The 16,783-nt window shown below is 35.9% G+C and overlaps 2 protein-coding genes across 2 annotated transcripts; one reads left to right on the forward strand and one right to left on the reverse strand.

The window, feature by feature from the left end:
- The first annotated feature begins 5,425 nt into the window (after positions 1–5,425).
- LOC142608145 (putative serine/threonine-protein kinase PBL10) lies at positions 5,426–9,328 on the forward strand. Its single transcript, XM_075779856.1, has 7 exons — positions 5,426–5,735; positions 6,007–6,088; positions 6,893–7,218; positions 7,526–7,661; positions 7,756–7,898; positions 8,028–8,151; positions 8,350–9,328. The coding sequence occupies exons 2-7, from the start codon at positions 6,037–6,039 to the stop codon at positions 8,784–8,786; spliced, it is 1,218 nt and encodes a 405-aa protein (XP_075635971.1). The 5' UTR covers positions 5,426–5,735; positions 6,007–6,036; the 3' UTR covers positions 8,787–9,328.
- A 3,255-nt stretch (positions 9,329–12,583) lies between these two features.
- On the reverse strand, positions 12,584–16,440 carry LOC142608144 (serine/threonine-protein kinase PCRK1). The gene is made up of 4 exons (XM_075779855.1): positions 15,587–16,440; positions 14,455–14,715; positions 13,909–14,031; positions 12,584–13,653 (listed from the first exon to the last, which is right to left on the reverse strand). The coding sequence occupies exons 1-4, from the start codon at positions 16,028–16,030 to the stop codon at positions 13,087–13,089; spliced, it is 1,395 nt and encodes a 464-aa protein (XP_075635970.1). The 5' UTR covers positions 16,031–16,440; the 3' UTR covers positions 12,584–13,086.
- Positions 16,441–16,783: the final 343 nt, after the last annotated feature.

Below are 16,783 nucleotides of genomic sequence, written 5' to 3' on the forward strand. Positions count from 1 at the left end.
TCGGCGGGTAGCCAATCTTGAAAGTCCTTATGGCCACATCGTCAAAGTCCCCATCGATCTCATTGAACATCTCCCAGTATCTGTCCGAGTATGTTTTCAAGGTTTCCCCCCTCTCGCATGGTCATGGACAACATGGAATTTAAAGGCCGAGTAACTCTACTGCATGTAATAAAGCAAGATCCAAATGCTCAAATGAGTTATTTATAGGAATCAATAGAACCTGCTTTTAGGCCATTAAACCACCTCTTTGCCACCGGCCCTAAACTATAATACCTTAAACTTCAAGGCCTCATTCTTGGAGTGCATAGTCATCCTCTGGTTGAAGTGGCTCACATGCTTTACAGGGTCTATTTGACCATTGTACATGGTGAATGATGGCTGAGTAAACTGACAAAGAAATATTCCTCCTTCAATTTTGTGTGTACAAGGTGACCTAGAAATCTGGTTTAACATTGCTCATAGCGTCATTTCCCAAGCCTTTGGAAGACAAACCCCTATTCCTACGATCACGAGGGTCGTCCTCTTCATATGAGAAAGACTCATTGGGGGGAGTCCTTGACCTAGGCTTGTAACTGCCATCCTCATTATCATCAGAAGAAGAGTCAGAATTGGAAGGAGTCCGCCTCCACCGTTCACGCCGCAACTTCCTTTTCAAATGATCTATCTCCAGTTGCATGGCCCTGGCATTCTCCTCTTACGAAATATGGCTCCTACTGGTATGGGTGGTATGCACACTCCCTTCTAGGTCCCTTCCCTGTTCTATATTGAGAAAATGATCTTGATGCTAGGACCCCATGGACTCCGCTTAGTTCGGGCCTAAACCTGCCATAATTGAACGTTAAACTCACTAAAACACAAGGATTTCTCATAAATAGCGCCAATTGTAAGGACACAATTTTGTGCCTAAGCCCGAAGGAAGAAAAGGAATAGGCCCAAAGAGCCCAATACAATGAATTTGTAGAGTAGATTGGAAAACTATGTTCTAATGAGTTTAAACAACGATCGTATTGGGCCAAAATCATAATAGAACAAAGATGAACTGAATTTGGCTAAAGAAAACCGTCCTCGGACACAATTTGAAGTGGGTGGTTCTTATATTTTTCTCTTTTGGGATTGATTACAAATATTCTTCTTCACACCACAGTGTTTTTCTCTCTTTTTCTCTGATCCTCTTTTCTTTGGATCTTTCCCCTATTTTATATTATCTTCCCCCTTTATCTCTACCCTTCACTTGTAAATCAGATTGCTGGTGTTGATCCTTGTCCCATCAGCACATTTCTAAAGTCTTTGGGAGTAGCTGTAAGGCTAAAAAATCACTGTTCAAGTATCACTTCCTCATTAATGCAGCCAGAGAGTTAGTTACAGAGCATTCAATACGGTGGTAGTAGCTTTCTCTTAGACATTTCATAGCTTTCTTTTGTCCTATATTCTCATAATGCATATCCTTATCAACAGAATCTCCTAGAATGTTGCTTCTGGGTGTCAGGTCGTACCTTTTAGCCTCTGCTTTGTTCAGCCAATGAGATATCCCTCCACGAACCCCCTCCTCGGACCATCGTAACTTGAACTTTATCTTCATTCATCAACGTTGACCTTCCTAACAATATTTACCCCGTTTTCGGACAATTAAGCGTCCATGAATTGGGCCTCCGACCCAATATATACTATTGGGCTTATTCTCTCTACAATTTAGTATTTCTATTTTCTGAACAAGTTATTTGAAGAGTTGCAAAAGCATGGAAATTTTAAAGAAGAGGGGAGAAAAGAAATCATTTGTTTTTTTCTTATAGATTATTGCAATTTATTAAAATATTTACTATGAGTTCAAGAAAAAAGATTGTGATACAAAGGAACATTAACTAAACATGCAGGAACTCTATTCTTCTTTTTTTCACTTTCGAGAAATGAGGAAAGGGAAAACTCAGGTTAATGTGACAGTGCCATTTAACCATAAATTTCTTGGCACCCAATCTATTTTGTTAATTGAGAGATGAGGATAGGAGCTAACATGAATTGAATATATGGTTGCTTGTGGCATAGATCGATGCAGTAGAAATGTCAATTTGCATTTAAACAAAACCTCATTACTTCACCTTTTCAGGATATATGCCCCCAAAAAAAAAAAAAAAAAAAAAAAAAAGTTTAGAAAATAAAAGGAAATAAACATTATACACAAAGTTAACCCATATAATGCAAAATCATGCATGTGATCATGATAATAATAGGCATTTAAGTCTGTATTGTGAGAGGGTATACTTGGCATTTGGCAATAGGCCCTAGCAATAGCATGCTTGACTTGGTTGCGCATGTTACACGCAAGAGGTGATGTTCCTTGTTGAATAGACACATTTATGAGGTGAAACTGTTACTAGGAACCGATGGAATGAGCATGTTGCTGCATGATAGCCACAAGTGACTAATAAACCCAGTCAACGCATGTCTTGCTCCTGCGTCCAGACAAAACAACTAGCATTAAAATCCTCTTCTTTTCTTGTTTTAATTAGTGGAGGAGATCATCATCTCATTCTCAACATAAACATCTAATTTTTCTTTTTAAATTTAATTGTGTACACACAATACAATGCTATATTGATTAGCTAATTGGTACCTATATTATATCATAGACAACAATCAGTTCTCGTTCCTTTAGAGTAGTCTAAAGTAAGCTATAGCGTTCTTTTAATGGGTCTAGTCCATAGTAATAGATTCAGTCGCGATCGGTACAATAATCTTTTTATAATTATCTTTAATTTTTTTTAAAATAGCACTATATACTTGTCCTATTAAGTCGAATGTGAGATTTTAAATGATATGTCACTGTGCCTTTTGATATATGAAAAATTATTTGTTTTTTTCACAAGAATTGACATTCCCTATATCAAAACAAAATGAAAGAATTTTGATCCAACGAGAAAATATTGTGGCAAGGTGTCTAAAATTTTTGGCTTATTAGTTATTTGTGACTAATAAAAGGTAAAATATCTAAACATTCATTAAAATTTTTACGTAATTGAATTGATTGTAATTTATTTTATGAAAATAAAAATAACACTACTAAATTTATCATACACTACTAACAAAATGGATTGGTTTTTTTTTTTTTTTGGGTAGAAACAAAAAGGTTTGTTAATGTTTGATAAAAATACAATTTACATGTTGTTATCTTTTAATTCTCTACTTTTTTAGTTATTCTTTTTAATGCAGTTAACTCTCTTAAAAGTTAAAATGACTATGTTTCACATCATATGTAAGAAGAGACTTGACAACATTTTTCAATAGGCAATGGATGGAATGACTAAAATATTATTATTGTCAAAGTAAATGGACTAAATCGATAACATCTATATTTAATAAACTAAAATGACAATTCATCAAACTTATATGTCATATTTGATATATATATTATTTTTATCTTAATATTTCATTCTAATAAAATAAATTGTTTCACAATTATTGCTGTCTTTTGTAGTTAGTACATGATAAAAGTGATAAACTAAAATGACAATTCATCAAACTTATATTTCATATTTGATATATATATTATTTTTATCTTAATATTTCATTCTAATAAAATAAATTGTTTCACAATTATTGCTGTCTTTTGTAGTTAGTACATGATAAAAGTGATATATATATATATATATATATATATATATATATATATATATATTACTTTTATTAGGCTGTTGGTAATAATTATAGATATATTTATAATTATGTTGTTTGACTTATTTTGATTAGAATTTATCACCCAAACAAATTGTTAAAAATATTGTACATTTTTTTATATACTTACCATTGAGCTACATAATTTCTTCATGTTTACGTGAACATAAATTTTGTATGTAAGTCTTAAGAAAGGAAGAGAACTACAATGAAAGGTGTATAATGCTTTATGCACATAAGATGATGATTAACATTGCATAAACACCGTATGATTACCTACCCCTCATACAATTTACCACGTTTTTATTAACAGTAAAATTTCCAAATGAAGTTCAATTAAATATTATTTTTTCCGGTCAAATTGAAGTGCACAGGGCTTCAAGCTCTTTACTTTCCAGGAATGATGAATGATGATGTATATTCCCAAATGGGGAAAATCATCACGTTTTCAGTCTTATAATAAAAACTATTTATTCCAAGACTTATCCTCTTCATCACGAAAGAGAACTAGCATGGGGCCCTGGGAAGACTGTGCCTGCAACAGACAGAGACAGATGGCCATAAAGGCAGCAAAACTAAAACCCTAAAACCCAACTTGTTGCCTGTAGGACCCCTTTTTGATCCACTGTGTACCCATCTCTTTGTTTCTGCAATGACGAATTGAAGCCCATACTGTTCCAACTTTGAAATTTTTTTTTTTTTCACCAAAATAATTGTAGAAGAAACTGCAAAGAAATTCGTCTATATTAAATTTAAAATAAAATAAAAAAGATATTGTCTTCCTAACATCACTCCAAATTAAATTTTACCAAGGTTAGACTTAGAATTCCTTCCTTGAACCAAACTAGCTTTCCCATTGCATGATGTGAGGTAATGTTGTAGTACAAAAGCAGAAAACTAGAATGAAATCAATGGTACAAACAATTTGATTCTTTTTCTTTTGTCCTGTGAGATAATATTCCAATCCCATTTTGTTTAGATTAGCCTATGCTCAAAATACCGGACCCATCCTCACTAAAACCAACTGATAAAGCCAGTTAAGAGTAAAATTATGAACACTATTATATGAGTTATGGCCATTGCCAGTTGATTGGTTCATGAACAGTCAGTATCCTATCACCTTTGTCGTTGGCACAATGTGGGGTCCAAAGATAATGGCCACCATAACATTTTCCTAATTTAAAAAGAAAAAAAAAAGAAAGCAATACGCTATACATAACTTTTTATATAACCATTTTTTTTTTCTTAACTTATAAGTATAAAAAAATCACTTTCATATATTTTTTTTTGAACAAATCACTTTCATATTGATTCACTGATAATACTATTTTTATTATGAACCAATATGTTCGATTTGCATCTATAAAAGTAAAACCAGTATACCACAAATACTACAAATGTCAAAAATGTCGGTAAAATTTTGCGTCACAGAACTTATTATTATAATAATAATAAGAAGTAGATTTTTTTTTCAAAGCATTGGTGGTCACTTGTAAGAAATTCAATTTATAATGATTACACTGCTACCAAAAAAAAAACTGCAAGAAATCCAAAACTAGAATAGAGGTTTGAAAAGCTATTTTTACAATTTTAACTTTAGCAAAGGAAAAAAAAACCTTAAATGTTGCCCAGCCAAGCTGGTCCAATGCTGTCAAGCTAGCCAAGTAGCCATATTTCAAGCCTGAAAAAGAAAAAGAAAAAGAAAGAATGAATTTTCTTTGAAAGTTCAAATCGAACGGGTGAGAATAATAAGCAGCCCTGTCTAGGCTTATCTGCTCTGACTTGACTCTGTAAAGAAAGAAAGAAAGAGAGAGAGAGAGCAAAGCAAGACAGCGTATAAAAACGTTGAGCTAATCAGCTAAAGAGGGGGACCAGCCCGCCATTACTGCAAGTCACCCCCACCTTCCCATCTCTCTCCCTCTCTCTTATATGTACACCAGTCAAAGCCACGTTTTAGCTCGAAACTTCCTTCAAGCTCTCTCTCTAAAAGCTTCTCAGCCACCAAACTTAGTTTTGAAACCATCTCTGACTGTCTCTGTAAAAATTGGCAAAGGCTTCACTTAAAAGAGGTGGATATTTGAATTCTCTCTGTGTTTTTTTTGGTGGATTTGTGTTTATGTGTGTCTGTGTTTTTTAAGCAATTCAAGTTGCAGTCAAAAGCAATCGATTGGAGAGGCTTAATTTTTCCATTGGATTAGGCCTAGCTTTTTTGTTTTAGTCTTGTAGTAAAGCTTGTGTCTTTACACTTAGATCTGCCTTCTTTTATTGTTCAAGTTTGGTTCTTTCTAAGTTTTATGCAGCTTAGCCAAGTGTCTAATTCTTTTTTGGGGTGATCTGCAGGAAGGAAAATCAAAAGGGTAGTTAGTTTTCATGGGGGTTTGCTTGAGTGCTCAGATTAAAGCTGAGAGCCCATGTACTACAGGTACTAAGATTTTACTTTTCTCTCTCTCTCTCTCTGCAAATGACTTGCATAATCTGGTGGTCCAGAAAATTTCTGGGTTTCATTTCTTTCACTTCCCTGAAATTTAATTTCTTGGTGAATTTTTATTTTTTGGTAATTCTTTTTGAGGTTCTGGTTAGGTGAGGTGGATTTTTCCTGTAGTTGGGAGTGTTGCATAGCTGGAAATTGTCATTTGTTTGACAGTTTGCTTGTTCCTCGTCCTTGATTTTTTGAAAGAGCTTGTTCCTCTTCCTTAATAGGTGTGGTTTGTCGGCAACAATAACCTCATTTTGTATTGTATGTTGACAAGTATGATGGAAATCTGGATATAATCGATACACGACAGTCGACACGTCAGTAGTTGTTCTGTTGCAAATAATTCACCTAGAAAATGGGAATTTGAAATCTTATGTGGTTGTTTTTATTTTGCAGTCAACCTGACTATATTGCTGAATTAAATTATTAATGCTTCCCTAAAATTAGATAGGGAAATCAATGTGTGCATTCCTTTAATGGCCTCTCTCTTAGGCTTCATTGCGACTACAAAGAAAAGTGCTTGCTGGACATGTCTATAGTTATAGGTGGCTCTTCTATTGTTATTGTTTTACAAAATTGAGCAATGATAAGGGGGCTACTGAGGTTAAATGTTTTCCGGACTTCACACTTGTTTTTTTTCTTTTATCAAAATAAAATTCTGGGGATTGAGTTTGGTAAAACATGAAAAATTTACTGTGCAACATGCCATGATAATTGATTCATGTAGAGATTATGCATTGACTTGTGCAGGGGCAAATTCAAAATATGTTAGCACAGATGGGAATGATTTTAGCAGTTCGAGTAGCAAGGTCTCATCATTTTCAGTGCCTCAGACTCCTCGGAGTGAGGGTGAGATCTTGCAGTCTATCAATGTGAAGAGCTTTAGTTTTGCCGAACTCAAAACGTCCACCAGGAATTTCCGTCCTGATAGTGTGTTAGGCGAAGGTGGTTTTGGTTCAGTTTTTAAGGGGTGGATCGATGAGAATACATTTGCTGCAGCCAAGCCTGGGACTGGCATTATTATAGCTGTGAAAAGGCTTAATCAAGAAAGTTTCCAAGGTCATAAGGAGTGGTTGGTGAGTTAAATTCTACCCTCCTTTTAGCTTAAAGAGAATGGGGCACTTGAGATTGTATATGCTGGTGTCTTTAGATGTCCACAAGTGATCTTACAGGATGGAACTTGGATGCCTTTTTCTTCTTTTGTGTGCGCATAATTGATTGAGTGGCCCTAAGGAAAGGGGAGGAGGAGACTCAAACCATAACTTGCCTACTTGACATTCCCACTGGGGAATCTTTCAGTAGTTCATTTTATATTTGTGGCACACAACATGCCTATTTTGAAGTGCACAGATTTACTTTCTTTTGATTTCTCTGATCCTACAGGCAGAAGTGAATTATCTGGGACAGCTTTCTCATCCTCATCTCGTGAAGTTGATTGGCTATTGCTTGGAAGATGAACACCGACTACTGGTGTATGAGTTCATGCCTCGAGGCAGCTTGGAAAATCATTTATTCAGGAGTGAGTCATTCTATCACATATCTTCACACAATTGAATTAAAATGGTTTGATTATGTTATGTAAATGACAAAGTTTATAATTGTGGCTACACTAGGAGGTTCTTATTTCCAACCTCTTTCTTGGAGCCTCCGCTTGAAAGTGGCTCTCGGTGCTGCAAAGGGGCTTGCCTTTCTGCATAGTGCTGAAACAAAAGTGATATATCGAGATTTCAAGACTTCTAATATTCTTCTTGATTCGGTATGTGACTTGTGAAGTAGGTCTTCTTTAATTTTATGATATGGTCACTTCACACTTTTGATGGGTTCAGGGGAAACTTTTTACCTGTTTGATAGCTCTTCTAAAAAATCTTTTCTGATGGAATCACAGAACTACAATGCAAAGCTTTCTGATTTTGGGTTGGCCAAGGATGGGCCAACAGGTGATAAAAGTCACGTCTCTACCAGGGTTATGGGGACCTACGGATATGCTGCTCCTGAGTATTTAGCCACAGGTATTGTTCATTTTGCATTACTTATGTTCTTAATTAATTCAATTTCCTTTAATAAATATTCTTTAAGAAATTGACAGTGTTTCTATACAATTCAACTCAGAGTCCTTGCTAGTTGCTTTGGCTATCCACTCTTTGTTGCCTAAATATTAATGTATTTTTGCTCTTCTGATAATCACTTCATTCTTTTTCTGACCATAGGTCATCTTACCACAAGAAGTGATGTATATAGTTTTGGGGTTGTCCTATTAGAAATGTTGTCTGGCCGGAGAGCAGTTGATAAGAATCGACCAGCTGGAGAGCACAATCTGGTGGAATGGGCTAAACCCTATCTGGCAAACAAACGTAAGATCTTCAGAATCCTTGACAACCGTCTTGAAGGCCAATATACAATGGATGGAGCCTATAAGGCAGCAACCCTTGCATTACGATGCCTATCCATGGAAGCCAAGTTCAGGCCGACCATGGATGAGGTTGTAACAGCATTGGAGCAGCTACAGGAATCAAATGACTCTAGAGTTCCTCAGAGCAATTTGAGTAATGGAGCCAGGGTTCGAAGACGAAGTGCAGACGATGGTCACAGGGGAAGGATACCTGCTGCTTACCCTCGGCCCTCTGCTTCCCCTCTGTATGCTTGAAAATGGAATAGCAGAATTTAACAAAAGATGCTTTTCATTCTATGATCTTGACTAAAAATACCATTGCGAGGTGGTTTGGTATCAGACTAAAAATCTTGAGCACGTACGTATATTTGTCCAATAACTGTACAGTTCATATTTTGGCTAATGCGCTCTAAAATTCAGCTTTCTGTTAACGATGTCCTGGTGAGCTTGTACCATGAGGAATGCCACAATATAGTTTCTTACACATGTTTGTAACATTTGGAAACAGCTTGGAAAATAGGGATGCATGTGCTGTTGTTTGAATATAGGTAGCTCTCCTTTTCCTTTCAGCCTGGGGTGGTATAGATTTCATTTGCTTGTCCTTTTTAGATGGGTCTGTCTGTTCTTTACATGTACCAGTTTGCTGTAATATCTATATTTGTGCATGTTTTTTCCCCCTTGAAACAAGGAAAAGAGAGAAGAAATTCGGTTCTCTGGAGAACTTATTTTATTCTAAACAACTAGGAATTTGGTGTCCTTTGGTTAATATTAAAAATTAAAATTATTTTATTATTTAATTTATTCTTGTTACTATTCATGAGTTTTACTGTATTTTTTGGCATTATTTATGGGTTTTATTGTACTATTTCAACTAACTTTTACATTTATCTATTTTACTTTTTTTTCAGTATAAGCGGCCATTTAGACAATCACAACTTGTACAAACTACGAGGAAATAATTATTAGTGGCACAAACATCTATATATATATATATATATATATATATATATATATATATATATATATATATATATCTGTGTGTGTGTGTGTTTGTGTTTGTGTTAAAATTGTTAAGTTGGTAATTGCTATATAATAAAAATAAGGCTAGTAAGAGCATCCACAGCAGTGGAGTTAAAAAATTAGCTTTTTAGTTCCACTAAAAGTTACTTTATCTATTTTACCTATACATATTTATACACATACTGCAGCAGTGGATCTATTTTAGCTTTTAACATAATAAAATAATATAAACATGACAATAAAATAATATATCTTCTACAATAAAATAATATATCTCACAACTCAAAAAATATTCACAACACCAACTACAATAAATTTTTTTTGTTTTTTTTGTTTTAACTCTCATGATAAGTGCACATCTATCTATAGATGTGCACTGTTTATTAGAGCTAAAAAAAAATAGATTTAGCTCCACTGCTAGAGCATGCTTTTTGGTGTTTGAAGAGCTAAAAAATATCAATATAGCAATATACCATCACTGCTGTGAGTGCTCTAATAGACTTATGCAATATTAACATACCAATATGACAATCAGAACTTGTACAAACTACGAAAAAACCAAAATTGTAAATATTATTTGTCATGGGCATGCCGACTGCAGATTGCTTGGAGGCTAGTCTGGCTATATGCGCTTGATGCATGCCGGATGATATCCATGTCACCTGGTATCACGTGAGAGGTAGCTGACGGTGACAACCATGCTCCCATGGGGTTAAACCCTCATTGTTGGGATGCCTTTGTTCATTTAGTTCACGTTATTCATATGAAAAGGAAGGGAAAAAGCCAAAAAAAAATATACCAATGACGAATTAACTCCATACTTTTAATTGTGCTAATTTAAACTTCACACTTTAATAAGTTTGACAGTCAAAAACCCCTAGTTTCACACAATTTTACTCTGCCTTCTTTAAAGAATCACAATTGTACTAGGTCTTAATAATAAGAAATTTGGCACCAATACACACAAAAACATCATTTTATAAGTTGGTCTAATTTGTAAACTAATGGTTTCAAAGAGTTTTCACCTTTTTGGTGAGGTTTCCCTTAATGTCAAGAAGGCTGAATAAAACTCTCCTCTTTTTCTTTTTTCTTTTTTTTTTTGTGTGTGTTGTGTGAGTGTGTGTGTGTAAGTATTAGGGTTAGATTTGCAGTATAAAAATCAACATTGAGATGGTGATATTGATTGTCACGATTATACATTTATATTGACAAATAAATTTAAAAGTACAGAATTTAATTCATTAAAATAGTATCCTCCCCCCCAACCCCAAAAAAAGAAAAGGCGATCTAAAAAGAGAAATGAGTAACTGTAAAGTAGTAGTCTGATGACCACAAAGCCAAACCAGAAAAGTGTTATTACAAAAGATGAGAAGGCACACGTGGGTACTGGGTACAGAAACTATGATTTTCAAGTTGAAACTTTTTTAGCTTTTTGACCAGTGGAAATCTGAAATGTGATCAGAAAGTGAAAAATCCTTATAAATAATTTTAGAGGGGAAAGGTTAAGGAAGGATTGAGGCTCATTGGTTTAGAAAATATTTAAAAAAAAAACACGTTGGATTGTATACTTAATTTTATAATTTGTTGACTTATATAATTGTGAGAAGTTGACAAAAAAATGGTAAAGTCTATATATGAGCAACAAGTATCCACTAGTTACAATTACACAAATCAGCAAATTGTAAAATTGAGTGCGTCAATGTATTTCCTTAATATCAAATGGGTCCGCACTCTACAGCACCAATTTAATGGTTTCCTGCGAGGGATCCACTTCTAGAATTCTGCTTTCAGCCCAAGTGGCTTTTCCAACAAGTGGTGGTGGAGAATGGTTGCTAAAGTTTTTCCAATAGGTTAGACTTTAAAGGGAAAGTCATTCCTGGGATTGGGTAGGGTTATACTTAGTCCAAAGGGAAAGGGAGACTTTCTTCACTGCTATTTTTTATGGGCTGCAGCCTGCAGGCTGAGAAATCGTATGTATATGATTAGAGAGGTGCCCAATTTGACTTGATAGAAGTTCAAATTGAAATTAAAACTAATGCTATCTAGCCGCTTCTTTGGGATTTGAATGAACAAAAAAGTTATTGAAAAATCTAGAAAGAAAATTGTTTCCCAATTTTGTTAGAGTTATGCTTGTGCCACAACTCACCCACGTAGTGAGTTGTGAATAGTAGAAAGGTGATGGTAAGCCCCTGTAGAAACACAACTCTATTATTCACAACTCGCCACATGTACAAGTGACAGCACAAGTCCTGCCACTTTATATTGCACTAGCATAGCTCATTTTGTTAATCGAGAAATTCAGCAGCACAAGCCGCTAACACTGTTCTGGACGCAACGACTTGTTCTTGAGTTGCGGTCATTTGTCTGATTTTGGTCCTGCAGGATTGAGAATTCAATCCAAAGATGGTCCACAAGCTCAAGGCTATATTTACCTTTTTTTTTAATGCTAAATATTTAGCTTGTTGCATTGTGGGAGAAATATCATAACTTTTCTAAATCAAAGTATGCACTGCCCTGAAATCAATAATAATAATAATAAAAAGCCCTAGTTGCAGAAATTTGACGGAGTTATGGTCTAAATTGCACTGCCCTACCTACATGACTTTCCTACATGCTATATTTGACGTAGTTATGGTCTATTGGTCTAAATTTTATCTGCATTGGCATTTCTGATGAAAAGTCCCAACAAGCCAAAATTAACATACAATTTGATGAAGTGGATGGAATTGAATGGCACTAAGAAAGCCGACTTGAGTCCTTTATTACATTGTGTGCATTAATCATCTTTAACTGGAATATATTCAGCATGGCAAAAATGACTTTTTGGTTCTTATATTTTGGCCCTATTTTTAATTTGATTCTCAAGTTTTCAAGACAATCATTTTAACTAATTGACTAATGGACTGCATTGCTAGTTTAAAATAGTGTTTTTTGTATGTAAGGACCAAAATGACAGCAATTAAAAAATATATATGGACCAAAATAATTGTTGTGAAACTGGATAACTAAATTGAAGATAAAGCCAAAATATAGGAACCAAAAAAATATTTTAACCTTTTAGCATTTTTCAGACTCTACAAAAAATTTGCAGCAGGCATGGAAACAAGTTTCTCTTGTATTGTTTTAGCAGGGGACTGGTTTTACTTCCAACTCTGCAGCTCTGTCCCCATGCTTGGGTCATAGATATGGATTTTCCTATAAGCCACTACAACCGAGTACACAAAAACCCAGAAAATGGAAAATCTGGCACAGAACATACAGAAAATGTGTATAGGAAGAGGATAGATTGCATCATATTCATTTGCACACTACTAACGCCAAAACAGATATAATAGAGCAAATGATCTAGCACCTCGCCTCCTGTTTGTATAGAATGCAGCTACCCTCACAGCAATATTTACATACTCCAAATATAAATGATGGAGAGAAAGTATATAACCTCCGTGTGTTTAGAGGAATCACAGATGTATCTACATCCGTCGTCCATTCCAGAATGGGGGGTGTATTCTCTTTACATCCAGAATCCGATAGCTTATCACCAAGTTCTTACCAATCCAGGTGTCCAATTTCTCCAATCTAACTTGCCAAAAGATTTGTTTCTCAAGTTGACCATTTCTCTGATATCAAACATCTTCTTCCGATAATTGCTCCCTTGTCTAGTGGACTCAGGTTCTGTCTCCCCCGTGGTTTCATCCTTCACTTCTTCAGCTTCACTGACAACTGGCGGGCCATCTTCATCTTGAGATGTTGTGTTACTAATGATGTTTCCTAGTATCTCAACCACCTCACTCATTTTAGGACGGGACTTTGGCTGCTTCATCAGACACTTGTTTGCAAGGGAAGCAAGTTTCTGAACTGATTTAATGTAATACTGTCCTTCAAGTCGAGGGTCAACAATATGGTGAAATTTCTTTGAGTCTGACACATAGGGTCTCACCCATTCCAAGAGTTTCTGTTCACTCCGAGGTAGGTTTCTCTCCAATGCTCGTCTCCCAGTTATAAGCTCATAGAGTACCACTCCAAAGCTCCAAACATCACTCTTTGCAGTCAGCCTGCCAGTCTGAACATACTCTGGAGCAGCATAGCCTATCGTCCCTACAACCTTTGCAAATAAAGATAATAAGTGAGAATTTTCTACCACAGGATTAATAACATGCAGGACTAATTAAAATCCACTGTTCAAGTTAGAGGCATTCGATTTAACACTATAAAGCAAGCAAAACAATGAGAATCAGTAAATCTGCACATATTCCTCCAAACTTCACTCTGAACCATCTTCATTAAAGCTAAAGAGTTCTGACGATAGAAAAATGATATATCCTTTAAATTTGCTCCCCAATGAATACGAAAAACTTACTGATGTTGACACATGGCTGAGTCCTTCTGGAGGTCCCTGCCTAGCAAGTCCAAAGTCTGAGAGCTTCGCATTGAAGTCCTCGTCCAGCAGAATGTTTGATGTTTTGAAATCTCGAAATATTAGCTGCACCAATTGTGAAGCAGTTCAAAATAATATGGACTAGCATTCAATTGAGTAAATAAACCTAGTCAACATGAAAAGAGGGTCTTGTCTATGCAAAAAGGCTTAAAAGATGGAAGTGCTTGTATCTTCCACATTTCCATTTCTCTGGGGAAAAATAAAAAAGGCAGAATAAAGGATGATTGTGGTTAAACTAAATTGAAAAAGACACAAATGCAGATAACCTAGTTTAAGCTTTTCCACTCAATTTATTCATAGAATGAAGGTATGTACGGTCATGCAATTACTCCAGACATAGAGAGAAATTTTAGGCCTAACAAGTTAACGAGTTACAAGAAACAAAAAGGACCCTTACTCATACTACTAATGAATCAAGACTACAAAATACACATTTACAATATTCTGAAGCATACAAGAAAAGTATACCTGAAAATCCATTTCTTCATGCAGATATGCCAAACCTCGGGCTGCATCTTGAGCAATTTTCAGTCTTGCCATCCATGGGAGAGGTGATGGAACTCGAGCCAATAGATGGTCCTCCAAGCTTTTGTTACGCATAAGCTCATAGACTAGAAGTCGTTGAATACCTCTTTCATCATCTTCTGCACAATATCCCACTAACTTGACAAGATTTGGGTGGTTGACCACACCCAAGAAGTTAACTTCATTAATCCATTCCTTATGCCCCTGAGTACTAGAATTCAAAATAGGAAAGTCACATAAGATGAAGTTAGAGTATAAAGCATAATTTAATACATGTTTCCAAAAATACAATCTTGAAACAAGGATATAATCAACCTTCAACAAATTTTCATTGATAATACAAGAAGTAGAACCAGCACAACAGACCTAGATCATGGGTATTGAAACAATGGCTTCCACTCTCAAAATCTAACAAATCCAACTGATTCTTTTATTCATTCTTTTTGGATAGCCGGGAAGTATACACGCAAAGCACACCAAAAAAAAAATCTAAGGTCTAAAACTACAAAGATCTTAAATAACCAAAAAGAAATGAGGAAAAAGCAAAACACCCATTTGCCCTCAAACCTATTGAACAATGATCTCATAAATAAGTCTCAATTGAAGCAATGAGACCTCAATTCCCTCCAAATCTAACTGTTTCTTCAACATGACAAATAACCACAATCAAACGCTTGCAATCGCCGGATCATATCTTTATAGCCAATAAGCACCAAGGTCTTCAACCGTAACACGTCACCAATAACAGAAATGGCAATACCACCATGTAGCATATCAAACAACGAAGAAGCCATGACCGGAAATCGAACAAAAGTTACAAGTGTGACCAACCCCACATAGCTCAAATAAAGCCTTGTTGATCTGTTATACTCTTCCAAAATACAACTCTTCAAAAAACAAAATCACATTTACTTCAATTCAACAATCCCAACAGAACCCATTTTCTAAAACCAAAAACGTATAATTGTTCATTAAATAATAAATACTCCTAAAATCTAACAAAGACCCAGAAAAAAAAAAAAAAAAAAAAAATCTTTGTGCAAAATAATAAATAAAAGGAAGAAATTGGGCTTGCCTGGAAACCGTTACGGTTCAACTGTTTGATAGCGACTTCGATTTTGGAATCAGAAACCCTAACGAGGCCTCTGAAGACGCACCCAAACCCACCTTCCCCAATCAGCAACGACCTGCTGAACCCTCTGGTCGCCGATTTCAGCTCCGAGAAGCTGAACACTCGCAGATCGTTGGCTCGGCGCTGACTCAGGGACTCATGAAACACGGCCGAGTCAGAAAAGTCTCCCCCACCTCCGAGTCGCGAGTCGTAGTTGTAGTTGTAGTTGTTGCTGCTGCTGCTGTTGTCGAACTCGGAGCGTCTAGTGTCCAGCGTGGCACTGGCGGTGGAAGCCACGCTCAGGGAACGCGTCCACGAAACCTTCGACAAGGCCCTCGGAAAGACGACCACGGCGGCGCCATCCTCGTCGTCGCGTCGCTCGCCGTTGCTGAAATGGAAGCATTTCATTTTTAAACTGGCAGAACTTATTTTTTATTTTTGTTTTATTTTTGGGTATTTATGGAATGAGTCAATGGGGGAATAGGTGAGAGATCAAAATCAAAAAATAGAATGTGGGATTGGGAGTGGGATATTATAATTGTTTTTGAAAAAGAAAATGGGCGGCTATTTCATATTTGTAGTAGTAATGAGAAAACGGTTTCTGTTTCTTTGTGTGTTGTTTTTTTGTGTTTTTGTTTTTGTTGTTTTTGTGCGTGTGTGTGTGTGTGTGTGTGTGTGTGTTTTGGGAGTGGAGGGAGGCCCAACCAACCCAACTGGGCCCTATAGATTAATGTCGTGTTGTGAAGGGCAAGACACAGAAGGGGGATCACGAGGGAAGTGCAGAGTGGTGCAGACAGAGAGTGGGTGAGGATGACTGTGGTGTGGATTGACTGAAGAGGGAGGGTATGCACCCATAAACTAGATAGAGATAGAGAGAGAGTTAGAGAGAGAGAGAGAGAGAGGGGGGGAGGCAGGTAGAGTTGACATTGACCCACAGGTTAGTTGAGGGGGTCTATGATTTTTTTTTTCTTCTTGTTTTAGTCGTATGAATGCTAATTGCTGTATTAAACCTTCCTTATTTGAAGACTTAGCCTTGTAGATTAATTAATTGGTACATTTTTTAGTTCCAACTCAAACATTCAGTAAGGGTTCAAAACCCTTCATTCTTAACAATCCATGTGTGTGTCTATATACATATAAAGCCTACTCCGTGTGAATTTT

This window comes from Castanea sativa, chromosome 8 (assembly GCF_040712315.1).
Source record: "Castanea sativa cultivar Marrone di Chiusa Pesio chromosome 8, ASM4071231v1".
Lineage (NCBI taxonomy): Eukaryota > Viridiplantae > Streptophyta > Magnoliopsida > Fagales > Fagaceae > Castanea > Castanea sativa.